A 25,814-nucleotide genomic window follows, 5' to 3' on the forward strand; every position below is an offset into this window, starting at 1 on the left:
ATCGTTGATATTTTCTATTACATTTTTTAAGCTCTGTCTTATGTCTGTGGGCTTCCCCAGTGACTCGGTGGTAAAGAATCTGCCTGCCAATGCAGGAGACGCAGGTTCCATCCCTGGGTCGGGAAGATCCCCTGGAGAAGAAAATGGCAGCCCCTCCAGTATTCTTGCCTGGAGAATCCCACGGACCTAGTCCATGGAAGAGTCACACATAACTTAGCGACTGAACAATATATCTATGGATGGTAGATGACCATATAGTAATTAACTTTGGACCAAGTTTTTAATTAAGAACCGTGAATATTGCCCAGTGGTTGCAGTGGGTCCCTAGATTATTACATTCTCCTCCCTTTTACAGTCCAGAAAAATAGAAATTTTGTTAGTCAAAGAGGATTTTCCTTGACAGACTAGTGGCAGGGCATGCTTTCTTGTCCCCACATGAGATTCGGCAGGAAACTGGCTTCTCAGCTGCTCCTCCACAACCCAGAGGAAGGGAGAGCTTCACCACATCCGATCAGGATAGAGGAGCTAGTGGGCAAGTCACGTTTCCTGTGGAAAAGCCTCTCGCAAGGTTGTGTACCAGAGGCTAGCACTTTGCCTTGCACTCAAAGAATTCCTCCAGGGAGCCCTAGCCAACCAGGTATTCAGTGTTTCTGCAAACCAGAAGAGCCTCCTTTTGAGTCCCTAAGGGAATTCATCTCATCCTTTATCCCCATTGTTCCGGGCCCACGAGGAGGGCAAGATGTGCCAGAAGAAACCACAACACGGTGGAGAAGCCTCGCGTTGCTGGCTGTTGAGACCACCACCTTTCCCCCAAGTGCCCTGGCCTCTGCATTTTGACCCTGGCTGTCCTTCTCTGTTCAAGATCTCTCCTGGACTCCCTTTTTGTAGGTTAACTGACTTTGAGGTTTCCACAGTTGACAGCTGGGAACACAGAACAATGACAAGTCTTTGTTTATGGAAAAGCCACGATAGACAGTGGACAGCCTGTGACTCCACCACTCACAGTGCAATCTGATCCCCCAGTGCAGGAACCAGGTTTACTTCTAAAGTGAAACATTTGTTGATGAGCTGGAATCACACCAGAAGAACCTTAGTTAAGCCTTTCCCTTCTTTGAGAGTTACATGTGCAGGAACCATTTTTCATAACCTTCTGGGAAACCTTCTGGGAAACAGATATGCACTGTTGCATGATTTTTGCCCCACTTTTGAGTTTAAGAGGCAGATAGTCTGGGAGATAGGGTTTGGATACTAACATATTTCTAGGACATTCCAGGAACTAATGGAGAGTACTTCCAAGTGTAACCGTCCCTCAAAATAGCTAAGCTTTGTCGTCGTCATGTTAATTTATCTTTATATATGCTTGCCTGGCCTGCTTTATCCTCAGGTACCTCATAAAGGTCTTCAGTAAAGGTTCATTCATGAACATATTTGAAAGTATGTGGGTATTTTAATACAGCTTCGGAGTCTAGTCTCTGAAGAATAAAAAGCAGATGCTCCGTGTGGGGCCCAGGCTGCTGGCTGCTATGGGGCCTCTCTAAGCAGCCATGCAGCGCCTTCTCCACCCTTGATTAAACCTGGAATCACTGAAAAAAAAAAAGAAAGAAATGAACTCTGATCCTATGCCGTGTATGTAGATAAAATGGAAATTACATCTTTAAAGCTTTGGGAGCCTCAGATGTGTATCTTTATAAACATATTTTTTCCTGTTTTTTTCTCCTGGAAACTCACAATGTCAAATAAATAGACTGTGATGGTGTTGTGGTCATTCTAAATCTCATTTCATCTTAAGATTTTCCAAATATCTTCCTTAAATATCAGTTTTCAAACAGGAATGACTCTGCCTATTTAGAAAATGTACAGTATTTGAAAAGCAGTCATCTTAAATGCACATTAATACTTTTCAATCCCTTAGAAATACTAAACAGAAATGACAAAGATCTTTTTTTCTTTTACATCATCACAAAGTAAAAAGAAGGCAACCGTATTCATACTGAGCAAATTAGTAGCACCTAAATGAGATAGGAATGATGTCACATCCATAAAGCCTGTGTTGGCGCCAGATGTAACCCAGTTAGAATGGCTGCCTGCTCTCCATTGCCCAGAACGGTATCGGTCTGTAAAGGATGGGTTCATTTTTAAACATCACTGAAAAATAATTTTCAACTGACTGTTATTTGAAGAGATTAATTTACTTTTGAAAAATTATCATGAAATCACTGTAGCATAGAGCTTGATGGTAACCCAAACTTGAGTATCCGAGTCTTGTCCCCACTTACTGAGGTATGATATCTCAGATGGCAACCTTCTGAGCCTCTTTAAATCTCTTTCGTCAAGTATAAAATGTGATAATGTGATACCTAATGGCTGTTGTGAAGCTTAAGTGAAATAGCAACAAAATATCTGGCAAATAAAAGGGCTGATTAATAAATGTTAGCTTTCATTATAAAACGTGTTGTCTTCTGTCTTACCAGTTATTTAAAAAACCTCATCCACCCAAGCGAGTGAGGAGTCGACTCAACGGAGACAATGCGGGGGCCTCCGTCCCGCCAGGGTCTGCCAGTGACAAGATCTTTTTTCATCATCTGGACAACCTGAGGCCTTCACTAACACCTGTAAAAGGTAAAGTGACAGGGAATGAGCTTCTGATGGATGATTCTGTGCGACTGTTTAATAATCCTAGTTAAGCAATAACAAATTTGCTTCTCAGCAACAGTGTCATTTGTAATAAGTGCTAAAACCACCAAATACTTGTTAGAGTCTCCTTTTCCTTTTCTCGTCTCTTCTTTCTGCCTGTTGGATTTTGCATCCGAAAGAAACCCAACAGGTTCTCCTCTCTGCTAGGGTACTGAAAACTAGTATACCAAATCTTATAATTCAACTTGTAGAAAAACTTCTGCCATCTTCATTTACACATGTTCTGCCAATTTAGAAATAGCAGTAAGAAGACTTGTATTTTTAACATGCCAACTAAAAGCTTCTTTCATCTACTGTTATTGTAAGTTATTTTAAATTACTTTTCCAAGTAGATTTTTTTCCCCTTTGAATGAAAAAAAAAAAAAAAATGTTTTGCAGAGTCTTGAAGTTGTCACTTAAATCCAAAAACTGGAGCATCAAAGTCTGGATGGGCGCCCAGCTCTCTGCCGCCTGTCTCATTCCACAGACTCTGCCCTGCGCCAGCTCCAGCCACTGCCCAGAGATGGCTCTGGAGCACTGGCTGGGGTCTTGGCCTTCCTTCAGGAAGTCTAGGGCTGGGTGGAGCTGAAGGCCTAGGTCATTTGGAGGTCTGTGTGGCGTTCTGGGAGCATCCCAGAGCACTCTGGCAGTCCTCGGGATCAAAAGGTGGGCCTGGTGGCTGGGAGCCAAACCCAAGCAAGTGTCCATAGCCAGGCAGGCTGGAGACACCAGTCAGGGTCGACATCTGCCCAGTGGGTCTGCAGAAGACTCCATCGAAAGCCACACCCTGCTTCCTTCTCAGGTCATTTTGTGTTTATGTGGGTGTCGAGATGCTTGATTTGTCTGAATATTTGAGGTCCCTTTACCTCCTCTCCCCTGTGGGCATCCCCGGTGGCCTTAGTGGTGAAGAATCTGCCCACCAAGGCAGGAGATGCAGGAGACGCCAGTTTGGTCCCTGGGTTGGGAAGATAACCCTGGAGGAGGAAATGGCTTCCCACTCCAGTATTCTTGCCTGGAGAATCCCACGAACAGAGGAGCCTGGTGGGCTATAGTCCAGGGGGTCACAAGAGTCGGAGACAACTAACACTCTCTACCTTCCTCTCTGGGATAAGGAGGTTAGTTTTCCCTATACTGGTTCTAATATGTTGATTTATTTTTTGTAGAACTCAAAGAGCCTGTGGGACAAATCGTGTGTACAGACAAAGGCATTCTTGCAGTAGAACAGAATAAGGTTCTTATCCCACCAACCTGGAACAAGACTTTCGCCTGGGGCTACGCGGACCTCAGCTGCAGGCTGGGGACCTATGAGTCAGACAAGGTTTGCACTGTTGCTTGCTCACTTATGTCATCCTGCTCTTCTGTGGCCTGGAGATCCTGCCTCATGGGGGTGGGGATAGCTCAGGCCAAGGGCTTCTCAGCTGCTTTCCCCAGGCCAGAGGAAGGGAGAGCTTCACTGCATCCCATGAGGATAGAGGAGCTAGTGGGCGAGTCACGTTTCCTGCAGAAAAGCCTCTCCTGGAAGGTTGTGTACCAGGACCTAGCAGTTTGCCTTCCACTCCAAGAACTCCTCCAGGGGGCCCTCGCCAACCAGGTGTTCAGTATTTCTGCCAACCAGAAGAGCCTCCTTTTGCGTCACTGTCCCACTTACATATCGGCACTCTTCAATGGCTGGCAGAAAACCTGCCACCCTTCCCCTAAGAAGCAGTTGCAGCTACCATTTTGAGTCCCATCAGCATCTCTTGGAGAGGCAATACCTAAGTGATCCTTTGGAGTCATATTTGCCCCTTGACAGTCCTCTCCTGAATGCATGAGGGACACAGTCAGTGTCTGTAACACAGTTCTGTTCAGTCACATTGTCATCAGCAGCAGCACTCACGGTTTCCTTTTACCTTCTACCTGCTACAGCGGATGCATCCTTTCACCAGATCACCCCCTGCATCTCACATAGTATCACACAACCTAAACGTCATTTTCAGTCACACAATCGGAACATCTTTTTCCCTGACTGGAAAAACTGGAGACCCCCAATATGAACAAAGTGCTTCTTCTTATGATTTTCGACACCAGCTATAGTTAGGAGGCTGTAGGGTGTAGTTCAGAGTAGAGCTTTAGGGAACCAGCCCAGCAGGTACCTGCAGGACACAGGTATTTGCCCAGGAGGGACCCAAATAGAGGTTACTTTCATTTGGTATGCTCGTCGTGTCTCAGAAGCTTGTAGTGCTTGATGGCATGTGTCTCACATCTCTTCTATTTTACAGGCAGTGACTGTTTATGAATGTTTGTCGGAGTGGGGCCAGATTCTCTGTGCGATCTGCCCCAACCCCAAGCTGGTCATCACGGGTGGAACAAGTACGGTGGTGTGTGTTTGGGAGATGAGTACCTCGAAAGAAAAGGCTAAGACTCTCACTCTCAAACAGGTAACAGAATGTGAAATGGTGGACCTGTTCCACCCCCCTCGCTCATGCTCTAGAGAAACTGAAAAACTTCCTTAATTCCAAGGCAATTTAGACATTAATGGACAAGACCAAAAAATGTGTGTTCTTTTGCTAGAAATGGATCTTAAAAAATTTAAATGAAAAATCAGAGGATACTATTTCTAAAGATGATCCAAGCTGTCCTTTTTTAAAATCTGAAGCAAGATATCTTTAGGTGATATAGTTTTTTTTTTTAATATATTAAAGTAATGTCAATGTTTTTCAGAGTTATATATAGGTTAAATTCTTGCAAACCAGTTATATTTGCAATTTGATTCATAATAACTTCTTTTCTGGATGCTTTTCACTTATCTATACCATTAAGTCGTTGATTTTTGTTTTTTCTGTTTCTTCGTGTATAATATTCTTGAGAACATGGCAAATTCATGAAATGTATTCAGAAAAACCATTGGTGATTTTATTAACAAGTATTTTTGATCACTTGTTATGAGCTGACTCTATCATAAATGTTTAATCAAAGCAAGAATTCTTTTATCATGAAGCCATCACCTTTTTAATATTTGATTTATAAGTGAATCTACTGTAAGTTTCTTTTTAATGGAGTTTACATCTAGGTGTTTTCTGTGATAACAAATTTTAAAAGTAGTGTAACAGTAATATCTGCCATTTACTGAACACCTGCCATGTTCAGGGCACTGTGCTGGGAGTTTAAAAAATGTAAAACTGCAGTCCTGACATTTCTACAAGACGATCAGCAGCCTGAGCTAATTAACACCTGGAAAAACCACAGCTTAGGGAACTTAAGACACAGGCCCACGTCACACCTTGTGGTAAAGCCAGGATATAAATTCAGTTCTGTGTGATTCCAAAGCTATTTTAAAACTAGCCTCAGACAAACAGTGCTGTTTTCAATACCTATAGAAAGAATTGAGCTCCTCTTGCTTACTGCAGTGACCATCTCTATTGTCCAGAAACTTCAGTGGTTGCTGGGTCTAAAGGTGAGTCCTTGTGAGACACAGTCTCCACGTGAGCAGGTGCAAGGCTCTCAGTGCAGTTGGCTGGTCCAAACGCTCCTGCTTACGATATTTTCAATTTAGAAAATGGGCTTCAAAGCTAGCTAGCGTGCCTGTTAGCCCCTCAGTGCCAACTACTTCTCACTTCGAACAGCCTTTTGGGTTTGCCAAGTACATAGTAAGGGTGTGTGCATCACCAGAATTTGATAAATACTAAATACTTAGAAATTCCTAACAGTCATCTGAATCTTTTCCTTCAATATGTTTGTTTTCCTGCACTACCATTTCCCTGGATCCTGTTTCTCTTCATATCCCAGCAAAAGAGAAACGTATTTATTCTGGTTTGAGAACAGGTCCCTCTCAGGTGCAGGAGACACCCAGGTGTGTCCAGCTCCTAACAGGTGCTCACCAGACACGTCAGAGCTGCATTTTCCCTGTATCTTCCTGGGACCACGTGTTAAAACCACACACTTACATTTTTAAAAAACACATCCAATTGTAGTTCTGTAGAATGGACTTAGAGGAATCAACAGCAGAAAAGAATAGATTCAGAGTTTAAATTCTGAATTTGGGGACTATGATCGATACATCTCCATGTGGAGACAGGAAGTGTGAGAAAACCCCAGCGGGGTTGCAACTGCAACTCTCCCTTCCTTCTGAGATCCTGGGCTGAGGCCAGGAGAGAGGTAGGATTTTAATGGAGAGTGGCGTCTCCCGAGTCCTCCACACTTGTCTCTTACCCCTGGTGGGGGAAGCAGGGACAGTGGCGAGAGAAGAATGAGGGCCTTCCAGACGCTGCTGCGCAAGGCGCTCCCTGCTAGCCTCTCGGTTCGCAGCGCACCCAGCTCTTTGGAGTCCAGTAAGGAACATGGCCACCGTGATCAGCCTGGTCTCATCTGTTCCCCTTTTAGGCCTTACTTGGCCACACGGATACGGTTACCTGTGCCACCGCGTCGTTAGCCTATCACATCATCGTCAGCGGGTCCCGAGACCGAACCTGCATCATCTGGGACCTGAACAAGCTGTCATTCCTAACCCAGCTCCGAGGCCACCGGGCTCCCGTGTCTGCTCTGTGTATCAATGAATTAACCGTAAGTTGTAAACTGCTCACTTGGTTTGTGTGTAGGAACACGTAGCTCTGGCCAGCATAAATACAAAATCACTCTACTCTGTAAGCTGATGGACATGCGTCTTATAAAAGCCACCTGGTTTAGATGCTGTTTACAAAAGCAAATGGACATTAAAGTTTGTAACCCAGGAAACAGTTCTGTCTTACAATCCAATCATTGCAGCCATACTTCAAAGAGCAAGATTTGGTTCAAAATAAAACAGTCTAGAACGCGCTTTTTTAAAAGCAAGGAATTTGTGGGATTTGTTAAAATTGTTGAAGTTTGATGAAATATGTTCAAAGTATTTATAAAGTGAGGAGAGTAATATTTGGGTACCCAAACAAGAGAAAAATTGTTGTAAAACGGTTTTCACAACAGATTCCAAAGGTATGAAAAAAAAATGGCTCTCGAAAATACAGTGAAACAGAACAAAATAAATGTGCTGGCATAGGAGCCTCCATGCAGACTGGGCAAGGAGGGGGAAAAAGTCATTGGTTTGGGTGATGGGAAGCAGGGAACATTCGGGGTAGGTTTAGAATGAGGTCTCTGTGTCCAGGGCACAAATTCTCACATGTGCAGGTCAGTCTCACATGTGCAAGTTAATGAGAACCCCCAAGCTCATCACTTCCTGGCTGTAAATATTCACTCCCACCCTTGCTGTCAGCCCCACCATGCATCGCGCTAGTGACACAGAGTGGTCCTAGCTTTGTCATACCATCAGCCACGGGCAGCTTTCCTTTCAAAGGAGGCATATCTTTAATTTATACCGGAAGATTCTGAATATTGAGTACTGTACTTTCAGTCAAATACCTTGCAGTCACTCAGAAAAAAAAAAAAAAAGGAAATTCACTCATTGCTACTTAATGGCACTTGCAGTTGCGCCGTGGACTTGCTAAGTCTTGTCTGACTCTCTTGTGACCCCATGCACTGTAGGCCGCCAGGCTCCTGTCCATGGGGATTCTCCAGGCAAGAATACTGGAGTGGGTTGCATGCCCTCCTCCAGGGGATCTTCCCGACCCAGGGCCAGGGATAGAACCTGCATCTCCTGCATTGGCAGGTGGATTCTTTACCACTGAGCCACCAGGGAAGGCCAGTTAATGTCACTTAGATTGTCTCATAATAATACGAGTAATCACAGTCAGGAATGAGTGGGGAGCCTGTGGGGATAAGAGAGTCAAATTTGTTTTCATATATATTTGAAAGGCCTAAAATGTTTTTTAAAATAGTACCTTCGGTTGCTCCTGCAAAGGCATCTAAGAGGAGGTTTATGGAAATGTCAGTGCAGCAGAACCACTCTCATCTTCACTGTGTTGCTCTGAGTCAAATGCATAATTGCACTATTTCAAGCATTTTGTTTTATGATTGTTCTTAAATGCTGAGGATTTTATTTCTAGTTAGTTGTCACTGGGGCCAGCATCCACTCACTAGACTGCAGTAGTTGCTACGGACACTGTGGACATGTTAGTTTCCCTTTGAAGACTCATTTGTCATCTCCAGCACTCATGAGAAGATTTCTATTTCTGTTACAGTTTTATAGCCATCATCAAGTCTGCCTTAGTGCAGTCTACACTTTGGGCATAAGCTGCCTTGCAGCTGCCCTTTAATTCTCCTTACTCTCAACCCGCCTAACCACAGGGTTTGCTCAGACGCACTCTAATCGAGGCGCCCTGGAGTAATTGCAGAATGTCTTGCATAGTACATCATGGGGTGGCAGCCTCCCATCTCCTACAGAGACTGAACCCATTAATTAAAACTCAGTTGCTGACACTCGTCGTCAGAGGTGGTTCAAGGGGCTGATCCAGAGGTAGACACAGCAGTGCTTTGCTCACTGTGGTTTTTGTTTGGTTCTTGCCACCTTGGTAAACTGGGGGAGAAGGGGAAGGAACAGTAGCAAGACCAGCATAGACAGTGGTTTGGAAAAGCACTGGGTCACGCCTGCCTTCCCTTACCTTCTCTCTTGCCTGGGTCCTGCTGTTTCGTTTCTGGCTTTCCTCTGTTCTTGATGTTGCTGTTGTTCAGTTGCTCAGTCATGCCCAACTCTTTGCAACCCCATGGACTGCAGCACGCCAGGCCTCCCTGTCCTTCACTGTCTCCCAGAGCCTGCTCAAACTCATGTCCGTTGAGTCGGGGATGCCATCCAACCATCTCATCCTCTGTCATCCCCTTCTCCTCCTGCACACAATCATTTCCCAGCATCAGGGTCTTTTCTATTGAGTCAGCTATTCACGTAAGGTGGCTGAAGTATTGGAGCTTCAGCATCAGTCCTTCCAATGAATATTCAGGACTGATTTCTTTTAGGATGGACTGGTTGGATCTCCTTGCAGTCCAAGGGACTTTCACGAGTCTTCTCTAACACCACAGTTTAGAAGCATCAATTCTGGCACTCAGCTTTCCTTGTAGTCCAACTCTCTTACCCATACCCGACTACTGGAAGAACCATGGCTTTGACTAGATACACCTTCGGCAGCCAAGTTAATGTCTCTGCTTTTTAATATGCTGTCTAGGTTGGCCATTGCTTTTTTTCCAAGGAGCAAGCATCTTTTAATTTCATGGCTGCATTCACCATCTGCAGTGATTTTGGAGCCCAAAAAAGTAAAGTCTGTCACTGTTTCCATTGTTTCCCCATCTATTTGCCATGAAGTGATGGGACTGGATGCCATGATCCTAGTTTTTTGAATGTTGAGTTTTAAGCCAACTTTTTCACTCTCCTCTTTCACTTTCATCAAGAGGCTCTTTAGTTCTTCACTTTCTACCATAAGGGTGGTGTCATTTGCATTTCTGAGGTTGTTGATATTTCTCTGGCAATCTTGATTTCAGCTTGTGTTTCATCCAGCCCAGCGTTTTGCATGATGTACTCTACATAGAAGTTAAATAAGCAGGGTGACAATATACAGCCTTGATGTTCTCCTTTCCCAATTTGAAACCAGTCCATTTTTCCATGTCTGGTTCTAACTGTTGCTTCTTGACCTACATACAGGTTTTTCAGGAGGTAGGAGAGGTGGTCTGGTATTCCCATCTCGAAGAATTTTCCACAGTTTGTTGTGATTTACACAGTCAAAGGCTTTAGCGTAGTCAGTGAAGCAGAAGTAGATGTTTTTCTGAAGTTCTCTTGCTTTTTCTATGATCCAGTGGAAGCTGGTAATGTGATCTCTGCTTCCTCTGCCTTTTCTCAATCCAGCTTGAACATCTGGAAGTTCTCGGTTAATATCCTGTTGAAGCCTGGCTTGGAGAATTTTGAGAATTGCTTTGCTAGCTTGTGAAATGAGTGCAATTGTACAGTAGTTTGAGCATTCTTTGGCCCTGCCTTTCTTTGGGATTGGAATAAAAACTGATCTTTTCCAGTCCTTGGCCATTGCTAAGTTTTCCAAATTTGCTGGCATATTTATTGTTTTTGATGACCATCTTCCAATTTCTGTACATTGTCCTACGCCCACTGGCTGTACTGAAATCCACCAGATCATTTCTGAAGTCAGACCTAGCATCACTCCTGTCAGACTATCTCAGGGATACGAGAGGCTGCCTGGGATGGTGTAAAAGCTTTGGGGTGTCTAAAGGGCCCAGCGCACTAACCAACACACCATTGATGCTTCAGGAAGAAGCTTAGTTCCTTTAACAGAAGTGGGTTGTTTTTTCACCAAACTGGTAGAATTTGAAGGAAAAGCTTCATTTTTTTTTTTCCCCCTATTTTTGGAACTCATGAAAAACTGACTTCTCAGCTCAGGGAGTCTTAGGGTTTATTCAGTGTGCCAAGAAATGACCTACATACTAGCTTTCTTCTTCTCTATTGTGAATACACATTTGTAATAGGATATTACAGTGTTACCAAGATTTCATCTTTTCATTTATTGAAGGAGAGTCCCAGCTGCACCAAAGTAACAGATTTCTCTTCTACCCTGTGGCTTTTGTGATTGGGCTCATTTTATAAAATTAAGTGGGTTCCTACCTCTTGGTGGAAGGTATAGATTTTGTAAACAGTAAGAGGTAAGAGAGTGGTTATCACCTCCTCAGATTACAGATAGCTTTGACATAGAATGCAGCAGGGCTCTGCTGAGTGTGTGAAAGGGCTTCCACCTTCACCACCAGATCACCTTGGCCAGTCTTCATGCCACCTTGAACTCTTAAAGAGGCCTCTGTTCAGGGCATTTTTTTCTAGGTCAGCAAGCTCTGGATTCCAGGCTACCTCAGAAACTACCCAGTCACTAGTCAAAGCACTTAGAACCAGTGGTTCTCGAGAGCCAGACCAAAGATTCGGTTGCTTCTGAAAGGAGCATGTCCTCTGCTGGGAGTGACGTTTCTCTTCCCCATCTCAGGGGGACATCGTGTCCTGCGCCGGCACGTACATCCATGTGTGGAGCATAAACGGGAACCCCGTCGTGAGTGTGAACACGTTCACAGGCAGGAGCCAGCAGATCGTCTGTTGCTGTGTGTCGGAGATGAACGAGTGGGACACGCAGAACGTCATCGTCACGGGACACTCGGATGGCGTGGTCCGGGTAGGTCCGCTGTGAGCACATGCTCCAGGGTGTTTGCTGCCCTGGTTCACTCGAAGCTTCTGTACCTGTCCGCAGGTGAAGACACCTGGAGGTTGTCCTGCTGTTTAGCAAACTCGCGCTCAGATGTAGACCTTGGCCACTGGGTTATCAGACGTGGGGAGCATCAGTGACTTGGCCTCTTTTTCCCCCATTAAGCAGATGTGTTAGTGCTATTGACCACTTGACACAGGATCACTTAGACACCATTTCCCTGTCACGCTGCAATTGCTAGAAATGTCAGCTGCCCAAGTATTGGCCTTTCAGCCCGTCAGAAGGCTTCTTAGGGAAAATGCGAACCGTCTCTTCTCTGCAGAGAATCACAGAGCTCGATCATGCTTCCAGGGCCCTCACATCATCCATTTCTTTCTTGTCTCAGATCCTGGGCGATTTTACTGAATCCTAGATCCATTTATCCTTTTCTTAGTTTTCATGTGTTGAAAAGAAAGTGAAATCACTCAGTTGTGTCCAACTCTTCACCACCCCGTGGACTGTAGCCTACCAGGCTCCTCTGTCCATGGGATTTTTCCAGGCAAGAGTACTGGAGTGGGTTGCCATTTCCTTCTCCAGGGGATCTTTCCAACCCAGGGATCGAACCCAGGTCTCCCTTATTGTAGGCAGAAGCTTTACTGTCTGAGCCACCAGGGAAGCCGATGCGTTCATGCATTGGGCCTCTACCAAAAATGGAATCCACAGACTGTTTACCTTTTTAGTCTGTTCTAATACTTAGGTGTTTCTCTCGGGAGATTTTTCTTTATGTCCTTCTTTAATTATGCTCTGTAAAAGGAGAGAGCAGATGGTTGCTGCCCTTGTAATCACAGTCATAAGCAGAGCTACACAATGAAGCCATCGGCCACTCCCCGGCCACACTCTACTCTCAGACTATGGGCACACCCCCAAAGCCGCAGGCCTGCAGAGCAGCATTCCAGATTACTCCGTCTCTGAGGCATCATGAAGAGCACCCTAGCCAAACATGTCTGAGGCTCCTACTTCCTGTACACCTTCTTGGAGGTGTAAAGTATGTATCAGTGTATGCAAGGCTCACAGGGGTTTTGTAGGAAATAAGGAAGTGTACATAGTTTAACTGTGTTTCTGAAATCTCTTTGACCCCATTCCTTTTCCCTTGACTATGAAAAACTCACTGACATCTCATGCAACACAGTCTGGGGAGAACTGTTTAATTTGTAAGCAGTCCCTGCCACATTTTTCAAGATACAGGGAAACCTGACGGTACATAATAAGAGAAATCAGGTTACCTATTTAACCCTGAGAATCCATCTTCATGCAGTAACTCATAAATTGTTTCTGTAATCTGTTCAATTGTGTTGTTTTGTTCCCATGCTTATTTAAATTCAGTTTTGGAGAATGGAATTTTTGCAAGTTCCTGAAACACCAGCCCCTGAGCCTGCTGAAGTCCTCGAAATGCAGGAAGACTGTCCAGAAGCACAAATCGGTATTGAATACTTTCTAAGTTTTGCAGTAATTTTCATGTTTCTTTTTTTTTAATCCTTATGAAAACTTACATCAACCAAGGTGAGCAAGAGCCGGAGGTCGGGCATTGCTGTCAGAAGTGGTCTTAACCATCTGGTGTGCAAAGCAGCCTGGCAGGCTCAGAGTTCTCTGGTTCATCAGGCAATGCCCCGAGTGGTAGTGTCTCATGGTCAGCTTTCGCATCCCACGATACATACAGTTACAAGCTTCCCAGAATACCAGAGGCTTGGCCTTTCCATTCTGAGAAATACAAAGCAGGTCCAAGAGTCCACTGTCCAGTGAGTCAGGGAGCCACACCTCAGTGCCACCCATCACTTGAACAGCTCCGTGTGAGTGACAGGGCAGCATCATGTTTGTAAACTATTCACAGAGACAGACCAGAGTCTATGCCCTAGACCCCCTCAGAACGGGCTTTCATCAGACAGAAACCTGGTGATCTGTATTCTTGTTTTTTAGTCGCCAAGTCATGTGCGTCTCTTTGCGACCCCATGCGCTATAGCCCACTAGGTTTCTCTGGCCATCGATGTCCCAGGAAAGAATACTGGAGTGGGTTGCCATTTCCTCCTCCAGGGTATCTTTCCAGCCCAGGGATTAAACCCACATCTCCTGCATTGGCAGGCAGGTTCTTGGTACCACTGAGCCACCAGGGAAGCCCCAATCTTTGTTCTGTATCTGCTGTTTGTGAAGCACTTTAACATTTTCCAGTGAAATATAGATTTATTTGTGTGTGTATATATACACACACAGAATGTTTGGAAATGACACCAAATAATCAAGCTAAGGTATGCTTTGGGTTACTGAGTCTCCAGAGAAGTACCTCTCGCTGATTTAGATCAACTGGTCCAAGACTCTTCGTAGAAAGGAACGGGGCTTTAAGTTCAATCTCTAGATCATCTCTCCATGACTAATTTTTGTACATTGAGAATTCAGCATGAGTTTGACAATATGAGGAAGTTGCTAAGGGAAAAGACTTACTATCAGAAAGACACAAATCCTTCTCCTTGTAAGCTGACAGTAGCTTTTATTTTCTTTGCCAGAACCGATGAACAGGACATTGTAATGCTTGTATTACTTTAATGTGTGTAAATTTCCACATAGACAGTTGCAGCTCCACTAAGAAGAAAGCCATCTGGGTGTTTGAAGACCTACACTCAGAATTCAGTTGTTAGTATTTGAGAGTTAATAACTGTTGTGTGTCAGACATTGACTGTTCAGTCTAATGAGAAGTGTGTCCCTCTCCCTTCTTCTTAACAAAGCTTGTAAGTGAAAAACAGGGAAATACAAATAAGGAGAGAAGAAGGGGTCAGATTCAGGGAGGAGAGACATTTGTATGTCTTCGTCCTCTTTATGTTTTCACATTGTGGACAAAGTTTGGCAGGAGTGGCAGAGACGGAGAGCACCCCACAGAAGGGGTTAACTTGGGACCATGTCAAAGTGGTAGGACTCAAGGGCAGGGCCCCAGATGAAAAAGAGAGCTAGTGGCTCTCTGGAAATCAAACCCGTGTCAAAGACCACTGTTTGAAGATTTCCATGATCATAAGCCATTGGGTTAAAAAAAAACGCTGAAATTAGCCAACCAGATTACTAACGTTAGTAGAAGTGTTAATCGCTCAGTTATGTCCAACTCTGTGTAATCCCATGGACTGTCTCCTCTGTCCATGGGATTTCCCAGGCAGGAATAATGGAGTGGGTTGCCATTTCCTCCTTCGGGTGGATCTTCAGGTTTGATCCCTGGGTCTACTTCATTGCAGGCAGACTTTACCACAGGCAAATTAAGTATTTGTCTAGTTAAAAAATATGCGTAGTGGACTGGTGCTTGCTCACTTGTTTGTTTGTTTGTTTTTGGCTGAGTCAAGTTGTAGTTGTGGCACGAAGGATCTTCATTGACACACGCAGGTTCATGGGCTCCAGAGCGAGTGGGTTCAGTAGTGGAGGCACACAGGCTGAGTTGCCCTGCGGCGTGTGAGATCTTAGTTCCCTGACCAGGGATCAAACCTGTATCTCCATTGAAAGGCAAATTCTTAACCACTGGACCACCAGGGAGGTCCCTGCTCTCTTGTTCTTGCTCTCTCCTTTATTCCAGTTACGTATATTTGAAAGAAGGTGAAAGTGTTGGTCGCTTAGTAGTGTCTGACTCTTTGCAATCCCGTGGACTGTAGCCTGCCAGGCTCCTCTGTCCATGGGATTCTCCAGGCAAGGATACTGTAGTGGGTTGCCATTCCCTTCTCCAGGGGATCTTCCTGACATAGGGATTGAACCCGGGTCTCCTGCACTGCAGGCAGATAGATTCTTTACTGTCTGAGCCACCAGGAAAGCCACTTTTCCCTCCAGTAGACTATTGCAAGGGAATTGATCTGAAGAAATGCACAATAACAATGGAAAGAGGAGGAAGAACAAAATTCTCAATTAAGATTTCTATCCATAGTCTGTTCATCTGTGCTGTCATTATATTGACTGCTGTGTGGAAGGCACCATGCTGGAACTCCTTCTCTCCAACTGACCACTGTCTTGCAGAAATAATGACCAAAAGTGATAGTTTGGGGTGATAATTTTAAATGTGTGAGAGCCATACAGCTGTTAAAGGAGCCCAGAAGAGAGAGTTAACTTTCTGTTGCAGGAACCATGTAAGATTTTAGAGAAAGAAGCATTTAAGATATGTCTTGAGAGAGAGGTCACATCGAAACACACAGATATTGGGAAGATGGGTCCAGGCAGGGCCAACCCGCGTGTACAAAACTAGTTGCGAAGAGGAGCAGGGCTGCGTGGAGAGCAGAGCGGGCACGTCCAGCTAAGCTGTGGCCATGAGGCAGGTGCAGGTGGTGAGAAATTCATAAAGGCAGGCTTTGGCCAGAACGTGAAAGAATAAATGCCAATCTAAGGATCTGGGCCACAACAGTCTATGAACTCTGAAGTTCTACCATTTTGCTATCATACCTAACTGAAAATTTTGGCAATTTATTTGCCTTTATGGCTTCCCAGTTTGAGCTAGTGATAAATAACCCTCTTACCAGTGAAGGAGACATAAGAGATGTGGGTTTGATCCCTGGGTCAGGAAGGTCCCCTGGAGGACGACATGGCAACCCACTCCAGTATTCTTGCCTGGAGAATCCCATAGAGAGAGGAGCCTGGCGGGCTACAGTCCACAGGGCCACAAAGACTGGGAAATAACTGAAGCAACTTTGCATATTGTAATATTGAGCTTAAAATACTGTCTCTTGTGTCTTAACCAGTAGAGGAAAAATACCAGTGGGACAAAGCTAGATCTAACCATGATGTGTGTGTGTTTTCTAATTCCCCCAATGCATCACCCAGGGCAAGAAGCCCAGGACGAGGACAGCAGCGATTCCGAAGCCGACGAGCAGAGCGTCAGCCAGGACCCCAAGGACACGCCCAGCCAGCCCAGCAGCACCAGCCACCGGCCCCGGGCAGCCTCCTGCCGAGCCACAGCCACCTGGTATAATGACAGTGGCTCCGACGACTCCAGGCGCTGGTCCGATCAGCTCAGCCTCGATGAGAAAGACGGCTTCATATTTGTGAACTATTCAGAGGGCCAGAGCAGACCTCATCTTCAGACTCCCCTTAACCACCCCCACCCCAATCCCATCGAGGCGCGGAATTACAGCCGATTGAAGCCTGGTAACTCGGAAGTCCCACGTCTGTTTCTCAAGCGTTGTGGGTTGGCGAGGGTCGGTGGACTGAGGCAGAGCACTGCAGCTCTTCTTTGCCCCATCCCTGTGACCGAGGCCGCCCGCCAAGAGGGCCTCACGTTTCTTCTTGTGTAAAGTGGACCTAGAGACCCTTGGAGATTCTGTCCTACAGTAGCATTTGCAATATGTTGGGCATTTTGTAAAGAAAAATAACCTCAAACCAAAACTTCATTCATTCACAAATTATGAAAGCTGTTGAAAATGGGTAGGCTGTGGATTACGGATAAATAGATAAAACTCTATTCACAGAGAACTTTACCTTTAATAGCGTTAGGGGCCACGTCCTCAACTGGAGAAGTTGTGTCTTGTACTGAGGGTTTCCCCCTCTCCATGTTTGTCCTTGTGAAGGCCTAACTGAGTCCATGGTCAGTGTCAGGCTAGACTGCTGGACCTTTAATAACCAAGGCCGCAGTGACCAAGAACCAGAGAGGCTGCCAGAGCTGTGTTCGGCTGCACCCTGAAGTTTGAGGGCCCTTTGTCAGGGGCCACCTACCATACGTGGGCTCCCTTCGCTTCATCAGTCATGCGTTGCCCTTTTCCACCCCAGGGTACCGCTGGGAACGGCAGCTCGTGTTCAGGAGTAAGCTGACCATGCACACGGCCTTTGACCGGAAGGACAATGCTCACCCTGCCGAGATCACTGCATTGGGCGTCTCCAAGTAAGTAGCCAGCTCTCCTGGGGCCCAGCCCAGGCACCCACACTCAAGCCACCTCTGGGGACCTCAGGTTTCATCTGTATTATCCTGTGGGGCTATACCAGGCACACCAGGACACCTGCCAGTGTGTGGATTTCACTTGTGAATTTCAAAAACCAAAAAACTTTGCCTTCTCTGTTCTTCAGAGATACAGCATGGTTTGATGCATGGAGAGTCGAGATGGAAGTGCGCATTCTGGCTCAGTGCTGTTCTGTGCCTGTTCATGCTCGACCCCTCCCCAGCACACACATCCACTGGGGACTGGGGTCACAGGGAGCTGCGGCCGTGTGGCGGTGACTCTGCCATGTCTCCTGCAGGGACCACAGCAGGATCCTCGTGGGCGACAGTCGGGGCCGGGTGTTCAGCTGGTCTGTGAGCGACCAGCCCGGCCGCTCTGCCGCTGACCACTGGGTGAAGGACGAAGGAGGGGACAGCTGTTCAGGCTGCTCCGTGCGGTTCTCTCTCACGGAAAGACGGCACCATTGCAGGAACTGCGGTCAGCTCTTCTGCCAGAAGTAAGATGAGATGCAAGCTTTCTTTCCTTTTAATTAAAAAATTAATTTTTGTTTATTCATCTTTAGTTGCTCTGGGTCTCTGCCGTGAACAGGCTTTCCTCTAGTTGCAGTGAGGGTTCAGGCTACTCTCTATTTGGGGTGCTCGGCTTCTTCTCACCGTGGCTTGTCCTCACCGTGGCTTCTTCTCACCGTGGCTTGTCCTCACCGTGGCTTCTCTTCTTGCAGAGGCAGGGCTCTAGGTGCACAGGCTTCAGTAGATGTGATTATGGGCTCAGTGGCCCAGTGGCGGGTGGGATCGTCTTCACCCAGGGTTTGAACCTGTGTCCCCTGCATTGGCAGGCTGACTTTTAACCACTGGACCACGAGGGAGGTCCTTGATGGACTCAAGGGATTTTCTTTCATTTTATCAGAACAATAAGCAATACTGCAATGCACACCATTATAAATGCCCTCTTCATTCACAAGCTGGAGTTTCCCTAGAGGAGATACCTTGGAAAGGAACTGATAGATGACAGACATACCCCTGAGCTTAAGCAGCTATTGCCACATTACTCTCCAGAACAGTAGTGCCGGTTCACTCTCCCTCCAGCGGGATATGTCAGTTCCTGCAGTGCTTATTCATACCTGGTACTGCCAAGCTTTTCCACTGTTGCCAATCTGATAGCCAGATTGTGTTGTTTGAACTTGCAGCGTTTCTGAGGTTGAACATCTTTTCACATGCTTATTGGCAGTTTTGAGTTTCCTCTTGGGTAACTTGGCCCATTTCGCTTTTGGGTTTGCTCTTCTGTTTTTTCCCACCTACTTGAGGAGTTGTTTTGTATCCTAGGCTCTGATCCTTTGCCTTATATATGTCTTGCAGATATCTTCTGCCAGTCTATGGCTTGTGTTTTTAACTTGGTTTTTTTCTGGCACACGGGTTTAGAATTTTGATGTAGTAGCATGTGTTACTTTTTATGACTTTTGCTTCTTTTTTTGGCCTTAAAAAATCTTTCTCTGTAGTGAGGTCATAAAGATGGCCTTGTTCATTTTCTTTTAAAAGTTTCAAAGTTTTGTTTTTCACATTTGGGTCTTTAGGTTCAAATCCACGTGGAATTTATTTGGGGGTACGACATGAGGTGGGGATCGCTTACATTTCCTGGGTATGAAGAGTCAGCTGTCCCATATGCACTGACTCTTTGGCATCTCTGTCATATACTGGGGTCCCACATATGCATGTTCGGGCCTTACTTTCCTTTTTTTAACATTTATTTACTTAGATATTTGCCTGCTTAGTCTCTCAGTCGTGTCCAACTCTTTGTGACCCTTTGGACTGTAGCCTGTCAGCCTCCTCTGTCCATGGGATTTCCCAGGCAATAATGTATCTTGTACATATTTTTGACTGCACTGGGTCTTCATTGCTATTCGTGGGCTTTCTCCAGTTGCAGTGTGGTCTACCCTTCATTGCAGTACATGGGCTTCTCTTGTTGCAGAACACAGGTCCTAGGGTGTGTGAGCTCAGTAGTTGTGGCCCACAGGCTTAGCTTCTCCGAGGTATGTGGGATCTTCCCGGACCAGGGATTGAACCCATGTCCCCTGCATTGGCAGGCAGATTCTTAACCACTAGACCATCAGGGAAGCCCCAGTCCTTAGTTTTCATGGCAGACAACAGAAAAGATGCCCCAGGCAGTACTCACTAATATTTATATTGCCTTACTCGAAAGATGCTTTCACAGAAAACACAAAGTGTGTCATTGCTCCTGAGCCAGTCCTGAGCCTTGGCTTATTGGAAAAGCTACAGTCTTGGGTTTACACTGCCCGGGTGCTCACTGGGCTGTTGTCCATTGCGTCATCTCAGCACATTACTAGCCCTCTCTGAAATCACATATGAGTTTTGTAAAGCACCAGATGCAAATCTGTCAGTATAGGTGTTTAGTAAAAAGTGTTACCATAATTATAAATTTTTTTTCAGATTAATGTCTTAAACCTTTTCTCCTGAGATGTCTAATTCAAGGTGAGGTAGCAGAAAGTTGCTGCCAGCCACTTCTTACAGGAATTTCCATGATGGCAGAGGAATCTGTCTTGAGCTTCTGTGCTTTGAGACACCCACTCTGTGAAGCCTAGTGATCCGGTAATTTCTGGTAATCAGCACCTCCATATGTCTGCTGACATACATCTGTTCTTTGTAGTGTTTAATTTTCAAAGTACTGTTTACATGTAGGTGATTCTTTAAAGTATCCCAGGCCCTCAAATGTTGAATGGAGGCTTTATTTGAAAAACCAACCAAACAAGTGACTGATGATGACATAATGGGCATGGAAGGAATGCTGTCCCAGAGGGCATAGCCCTGCCGTGATCTTTTACCCTTGAGCTGTTAAGGGAGCTTGCCAGCATTCCTGAGGATCTCCTCAAAGTCCAGTCCCTTAAACCCCCAAGGCGGGTGGCACTTCACTTATTCTCTGGACACTTCTACTGGTAGATTAATGGAGAAAATAAAATTTTCAGTCTTGTGAAAAGCCAAGCTCAAAGTGACGGAGTGCCACATTCAGGGTCATATCCTGCTTTATGCCAGGAATAAGAATGCTTTCTATAAAGAACTTGAACATCTCTAAGTGTGTATTCCACCTCAAGAAATTCTGTCAAGATAAACAGAAAATGAGAACATTTGGACCAGACAGAAAAGTCAAACTACCTGTTTAAGAAATGACTGAAGAGTGACTCAAAGTGTTTAAAAGCCCAGAAGAACTCTTCAGTGACTGACCAAAGTAGCTTTTAAAATGAATAGTAAGAGCATTAATGCCCAGGGAAAATAGTCAGGCTCCAAGTAAAGACATTGGGATACCGCCCAAGGTTACAGGACATGAGGCAGAATGCCCTACTTCCGTCCTGCACAGGAAGAATGGCCTCAGAGCTGTTCACTTCCCTTGGCTTCATCCTGTAGGAGAATCTTTTTTTTTTTAATCCTCTTTTGTCAAATAAATGCCTTGCCTTGGTCTATTAGCACTTTTCTTCATAGAATGAAACAAGGAATACAGCATTCCTCGTGGTCCTTGGTCAAAAACCACATGACCCAGTACGGCCTCTGGCATTCTTCTGACACGATATGGTCTTGAGCGTTATGCTGCAGGCTGTCCATTCTGTTTTTAAATTAGCATTTCGGGGCCCAGTGGTCCGATGTGGGAAAAGATCCATAACTACTTGGTTTTGCCTCTTCTTTAGGTGCAGCCGATTTCAGTCAGAAATCAAGCGCTTGAAAATCTCCTCCCCAGTACGTGTCTGTCAGAACTGTTACTACAACTTACAGCATGAGCGGAGTTCAGAAGACGGGCCTCGGAATTGCTGAAGATTCACCCAGCTGATTGGAGACCACAGTCGCGAGACCCCGCTTCCCGCCTCCCCCGTCACAACTCGCAGCTCGGAGGGCACCGAAACAGTCTCCGTTTACACACCTCTCCACACCGTGCGTCTGAAGTGTGGGATTCAAAGGGAACACTGACTAGACGGGTATAGAGTCCAGTCGTGGGGCAGGCACTGTGCAGATGGGCAGCACCTGCCGAGAAGACGAGGTGGTTCCCAGGAGCAACGTCTCAATATCTGACTCTCCCTTAACAGTCGCTGTCTCCAAGAGAAAATCCTCACGTATTAACTGTTCTTTTCTTGCGTCTCGTTTTTGTAGAGCTACTCATCCTCAATTGGAAAAATCAACGACTACAAAAAAAAAAAAAGGCTTTTAGAAAATGGTTGTAAATCTGACTTCTTTGCAAGTAACTGTGTATATTGTAAATAGGTACAAAGGCCTTTTTTCTAAATAAGGACTTAACAGCCTGTAACATGAGACTTCCAACTAAACCACTAATTCAATGAAATACTTATGGTTTGTCTGACATCGCTCACCAATTAATTATAAATATGTTTTTTTTTAAATCCTCAAAGACATTATCTGTGGTCTTTTTTCCTTCCCCCTTTCAAGCCCAGCCCGTGTGCCCGATGTCCTTTCTCAAGTTGCCCACGGTATCTCCACTTAACCTAAGCTAGTAACCAAAACAATGTCATGTGGACCTTCTTTAGGAAACAGTGTGGGAGAATAGGAGTCTGGCCCTGAGATACCCTGGCGATCTTTGGGCATCTTGCACATGGCCACATACCACCTCGGTGTTGTTCTGATGTCATGAGGCCCCACGTAGACTTCTCTTTGGACTGCCCTGTGGTCAAAGCATCTGTTCTTAGCACTGCGCCCTGATGGTCGGGCAATCCACGCAGTGTAGGAAACAGCCCTGCCTCAACTAATGGAAATATATTTGCATGTAACCCAAATTAGCTTCTCTTGCATAGAACATAAGAAGTATGTGTCTTTGGTGACACTAATGTTCTACTATAGCTTATTTTCCAAAAAAGGGTTAAAACAAAAGAAAAAAGTGTACAGAATTAACATGTAAACCTTGTTGTAAAACTGGATCATGTCAGAACTGCTTATATTTAACCTTTACCATTTAATGCCATCTACCTGAAAACAGTGAGATTTATACTGTATCAATGTCTATTTTTTTGTTTTTGCTATGAATATAATTACAGTATTTTAATATTTAGTTATTTAATTTGTTCTACTAGTTGGATACAGAACACACAAATCCAGGGAGACTAAAGCTGGTGGGGGCGAAGAGATAAGTTTCGTTTACAGAAAAAAAAGGCTTTGGTGGTGGGATTTTTTAAAATGTGTGTTATGTACATATATAAATATATATATAAAACAAATGAAACGATTAATCTAGATTTTAACATTTTCAGATATTTAGTGATAATATTATGAACAAATCTAAAAGCCCTGTGATTTGAAAAACATCGAAGCATTTATGGCCCAGGAAAGGAAGGACAGGCCTTCACACCTCTCGGAGTATCACACGAAGGACAGCGGCTTTGGCATTCCCGATTTTTCATCTTTAGGCCCTGGTGACAGGCACACTTATGCACTAAAATGCACATATATGCACATGCATTCAAGCATAGGCATTGGTACAACAGTAACCTTGTACCTAATGGGCTGAAACCAGCTTAAGAACAAATTTGTTCTTCCTGATAACTAGGTCTCCAAGAGAAAAATATAAAGGCTGCTTTAGTGCCTTATGCTTACTAAATTTACACCTTTATTTACTTAGGTTTGAGCCTACCGTCTATTTATGATTACATATCAAAATTGAGGAAAACACTTCCATTTCTAAAAGTTCAAATATACTTGTTAATAAAAGGATTATTGGCATTAATACTTTAACTTGAAGAAGAGTTGTGTTCTGTTTTCCTTCCTGTGTCTCCCTCTCTCCCATCTTCCTCCCCCTCCGCCCCCAACCTTCTTCCTTCAGTTCTAATAAATAATGCTGGGTGTTCAGCAGTTGCAGGACTTGTGCTCTCACCTAGCCGTGGGCTTTGCCCCTGTCCGGACCTAGAGATGAGTTGTAGCAGTGTTATTCTACACTTTTTAAAAGAGGCGTCCTCCTTGTGTCCACGAACCATGTTTACCCCAAACCCAATGGCAGAGATGTTCTTTAAAGACTTGAATATATGAATGTCTGTACGTAGTTACTTAAAGGTTATTCCTCTATGTAATATGAAGTTATATGAGATGAACACTTTTAAACTTTCTGACACAACTCCCATAACTAGAAGGTGGAAACCAAAACCCTCATGATAGTATTTCCTCTGGCAGCTGGTGCTGTGGGCAACCGTTTTTGTTCAGTGGGGTTTCTTTTCCTTTTTGCTTTTAATGCAGAAATCACAAATCACTCACACACCCAAGAACACTCACATGAACTAATCGTTTCTCTGGATGTCTTTCTGTGCTCCATGTACATTTGTTTACCAACATATATTCTCAGCATGTACACCCACCTTTGTGTGGTCCATGCTCTTTCTCTGAGAGTACCTCACAGGGCTTCTGCCTGATCTTTGTAGTGGTTTGTCCATCCATCCACTCATTCATCCATGTTTTCTAACATTTGTGTGTAGTGTGGCATGATAATGTCATGCTTTTGAAGAGGAGACTAGCTGCCCACAGCAGCCATCCGTCTGGATAATAGCAAAACACTCTAGATAAGTTATTTTGCACTTTCTTATGTATAAAGTTGGTAGAAACTTATTTTTGCTTTGTATCATTTAAATACATTTTGTTTGGGTAAATGAACTGTGTATAAAATATTTATGCCATTAAAACTGTTTTTAGAAAGTATTTTTAATTTCAGCAAGTTTGGTTACTTGTTGCATGACTATTAACACAGCTGACTTTTTGTGTCAGTGCAATGTATATTTTTTTGTCCTGTTATTAACTTGTAAGCCCTAGTAATGGCCGATTATTTGTACAGCAACAGAAGTAAATTGAAGATACTGGCTAAGACTGGATTGACTGTGGACTTTTGTACTGTATCGCAGCATCCAATATCTGTTCTTTGGTGGTTGTGTAAAAGGCCTGAAGAATTACTCTTAGTGTGCAATCTGTGATAACTGAATGTTCATTGTATATCTGTCTCTGATGCAAAAAGGTAGAGTAACACAATTACAATACATGATTAAATGCAGTAGTCCAGATACTTTTTTTTTTTCCATTTCAGATAAATACCTCCTATTTACCACCCCCAGAAAAAAAAGAAAAAGTTTTTGAGCCAGCTCTTCAGAGAAGGAAAAACAAAATTGAGGCCCAGTAAAACTTGTGTGTAGTTCTTTTCTAGTTGTGAATATATCTTTCAGAAGCGCCTGCTTAAAGTCTCTGCTTGCAGAGGTGTTGGCTGCTAGGATCTGGCTCCAGTTCTAGTGCAATCCACGTTTTAAAGCCAGGCTTTCCGCATCCTGAGTTTCCCAGTGATGCTGGACTCCCGGGGCTGTGTGCACAGCCGCAGGGAGAGACCAGTGGCTCTTGGGAGACATGACCTTCAGACTTGAATGAACCTCTGGAAAAGGACTACATCTCATGGTTTCGGCTCCTTTTCCCTGAGCTTTTTCTCCTGTCCATCATATTGTGAAATGTAAGCAATGATAAACTATATCTCTGTCTGTCTCCAGCCCCTGCTATATTCACATCAGGAATATTCTGCTGTCCTGCCCTCTTTCCGGAAGCACGGCGCACTCTGTCATCAGCTAGACTTTCCATTTCAGCCTTTGATCTGAGATTGTTAGCAACTCACATCTGTTTTTATAGTTACTAGCTTATTTGGTCTGAAAACTGACTTCCTAGAAAGGGGGAATGTAGAAAACACTTAAGTTTATTTAGGCTGCTTTAATGTCTTCTTTCTAAATATACTAACAAAATTTCCATATCATCATAAGTATAAATAGTAGAGTCCCACGTTTGAGGATATTGTGCTTATTACAAATTCCCCCCCAGTGCAACTCCACTGTAGAGCCAGAAGATATAGGAATGCTAAGAATTTCTAAGACAATAGATACTTCTTCAAAAATAGATCAGTGATAAGAGAAAACCCGGAGCAGTTCTCACTGTTTTAATGTAGTACTATTCATAATTCTAATGACCTCAAGAAGAGTTGCTGTCAAGGACAGACTTGCAAAATTTTTTTTCATAGTTTAAAGGAAAATGTGCAAATGATCTTCAGTAAGTCCCATGTCTGCCTTTTGATTCTCCAGTAAAATTTCCTCTTCACCCCTCATTTCGGCCCATTTGGAGTGTTGAAG

General features: G+C 44.4%; 1 protein-coding gene across 13 annotated transcripts in view; it reads left to right on the top strand.

The window, feature by feature from the left end:
* The window catches only part of WDFY3 (WD repeat and FYVE domain containing 3), a 283,117-nt gene extending 258,411 nt beyond the window's left edge, over positions 1 to 24,706 (top strand). For all 13 annotated transcript variants that reach the window (XM_086407523.1, XM_086407528.1, XM_086407526.1 and 10 more), the window contains 10 exons: positions 2,472 to 2,619; positions 3,837 to 3,991; positions 4,932 to 5,090; positions 7,033 to 7,212; positions 11,541 to 11,723; positions 13,116 to 13,212; positions 16,563 to 16,886; positions 17,505 to 17,616; positions 17,970 to 18,167; positions 21,363 to 24,706. In XM_086407523.1, the coding sequence (XP_086263649.1) occupies positions 2,472 to 2,619; positions 3,837 to 3,991; positions 4,932 to 5,090; positions 7,033 to 7,212; positions 11,541 to 11,723; positions 13,116 to 13,212; positions 16,563 to 16,886; positions 17,505 to 17,616; positions 17,970 to 18,167; positions 21,363 to 21,486 (1,680 nt within the window). In that variant the 3' untranslated portion in view covers positions 21,487 to 24,706. The remainder of the gene's footprint in view (positions 1 to 2,471; positions 2,620 to 3,836; positions 3,992 to 4,931; positions 5,091 to 7,032; positions 7,213 to 11,540; positions 11,724 to 13,115; positions 13,213 to 16,562; positions 16,887 to 17,504; positions 17,617 to 17,969; positions 18,168 to 21,362) is intronic.
* The last annotated feature ends 1,108 nt before the right edge of the window (positions 24,707 to 25,814 follow it).

This window comes from Bos grunniens, chromosome 6 (assembly GCF_055505025.1).
Source record: "Bos grunniens cultivar Pamir isolate PY7600 chromosome 6, Bosgru_T2T1.0, whole genome shotgun sequence".
Lineage (NCBI taxonomy): Eukaryota > Metazoa > Chordata > Mammalia > Artiodactyla > Bovidae > Bos > Bos grunniens.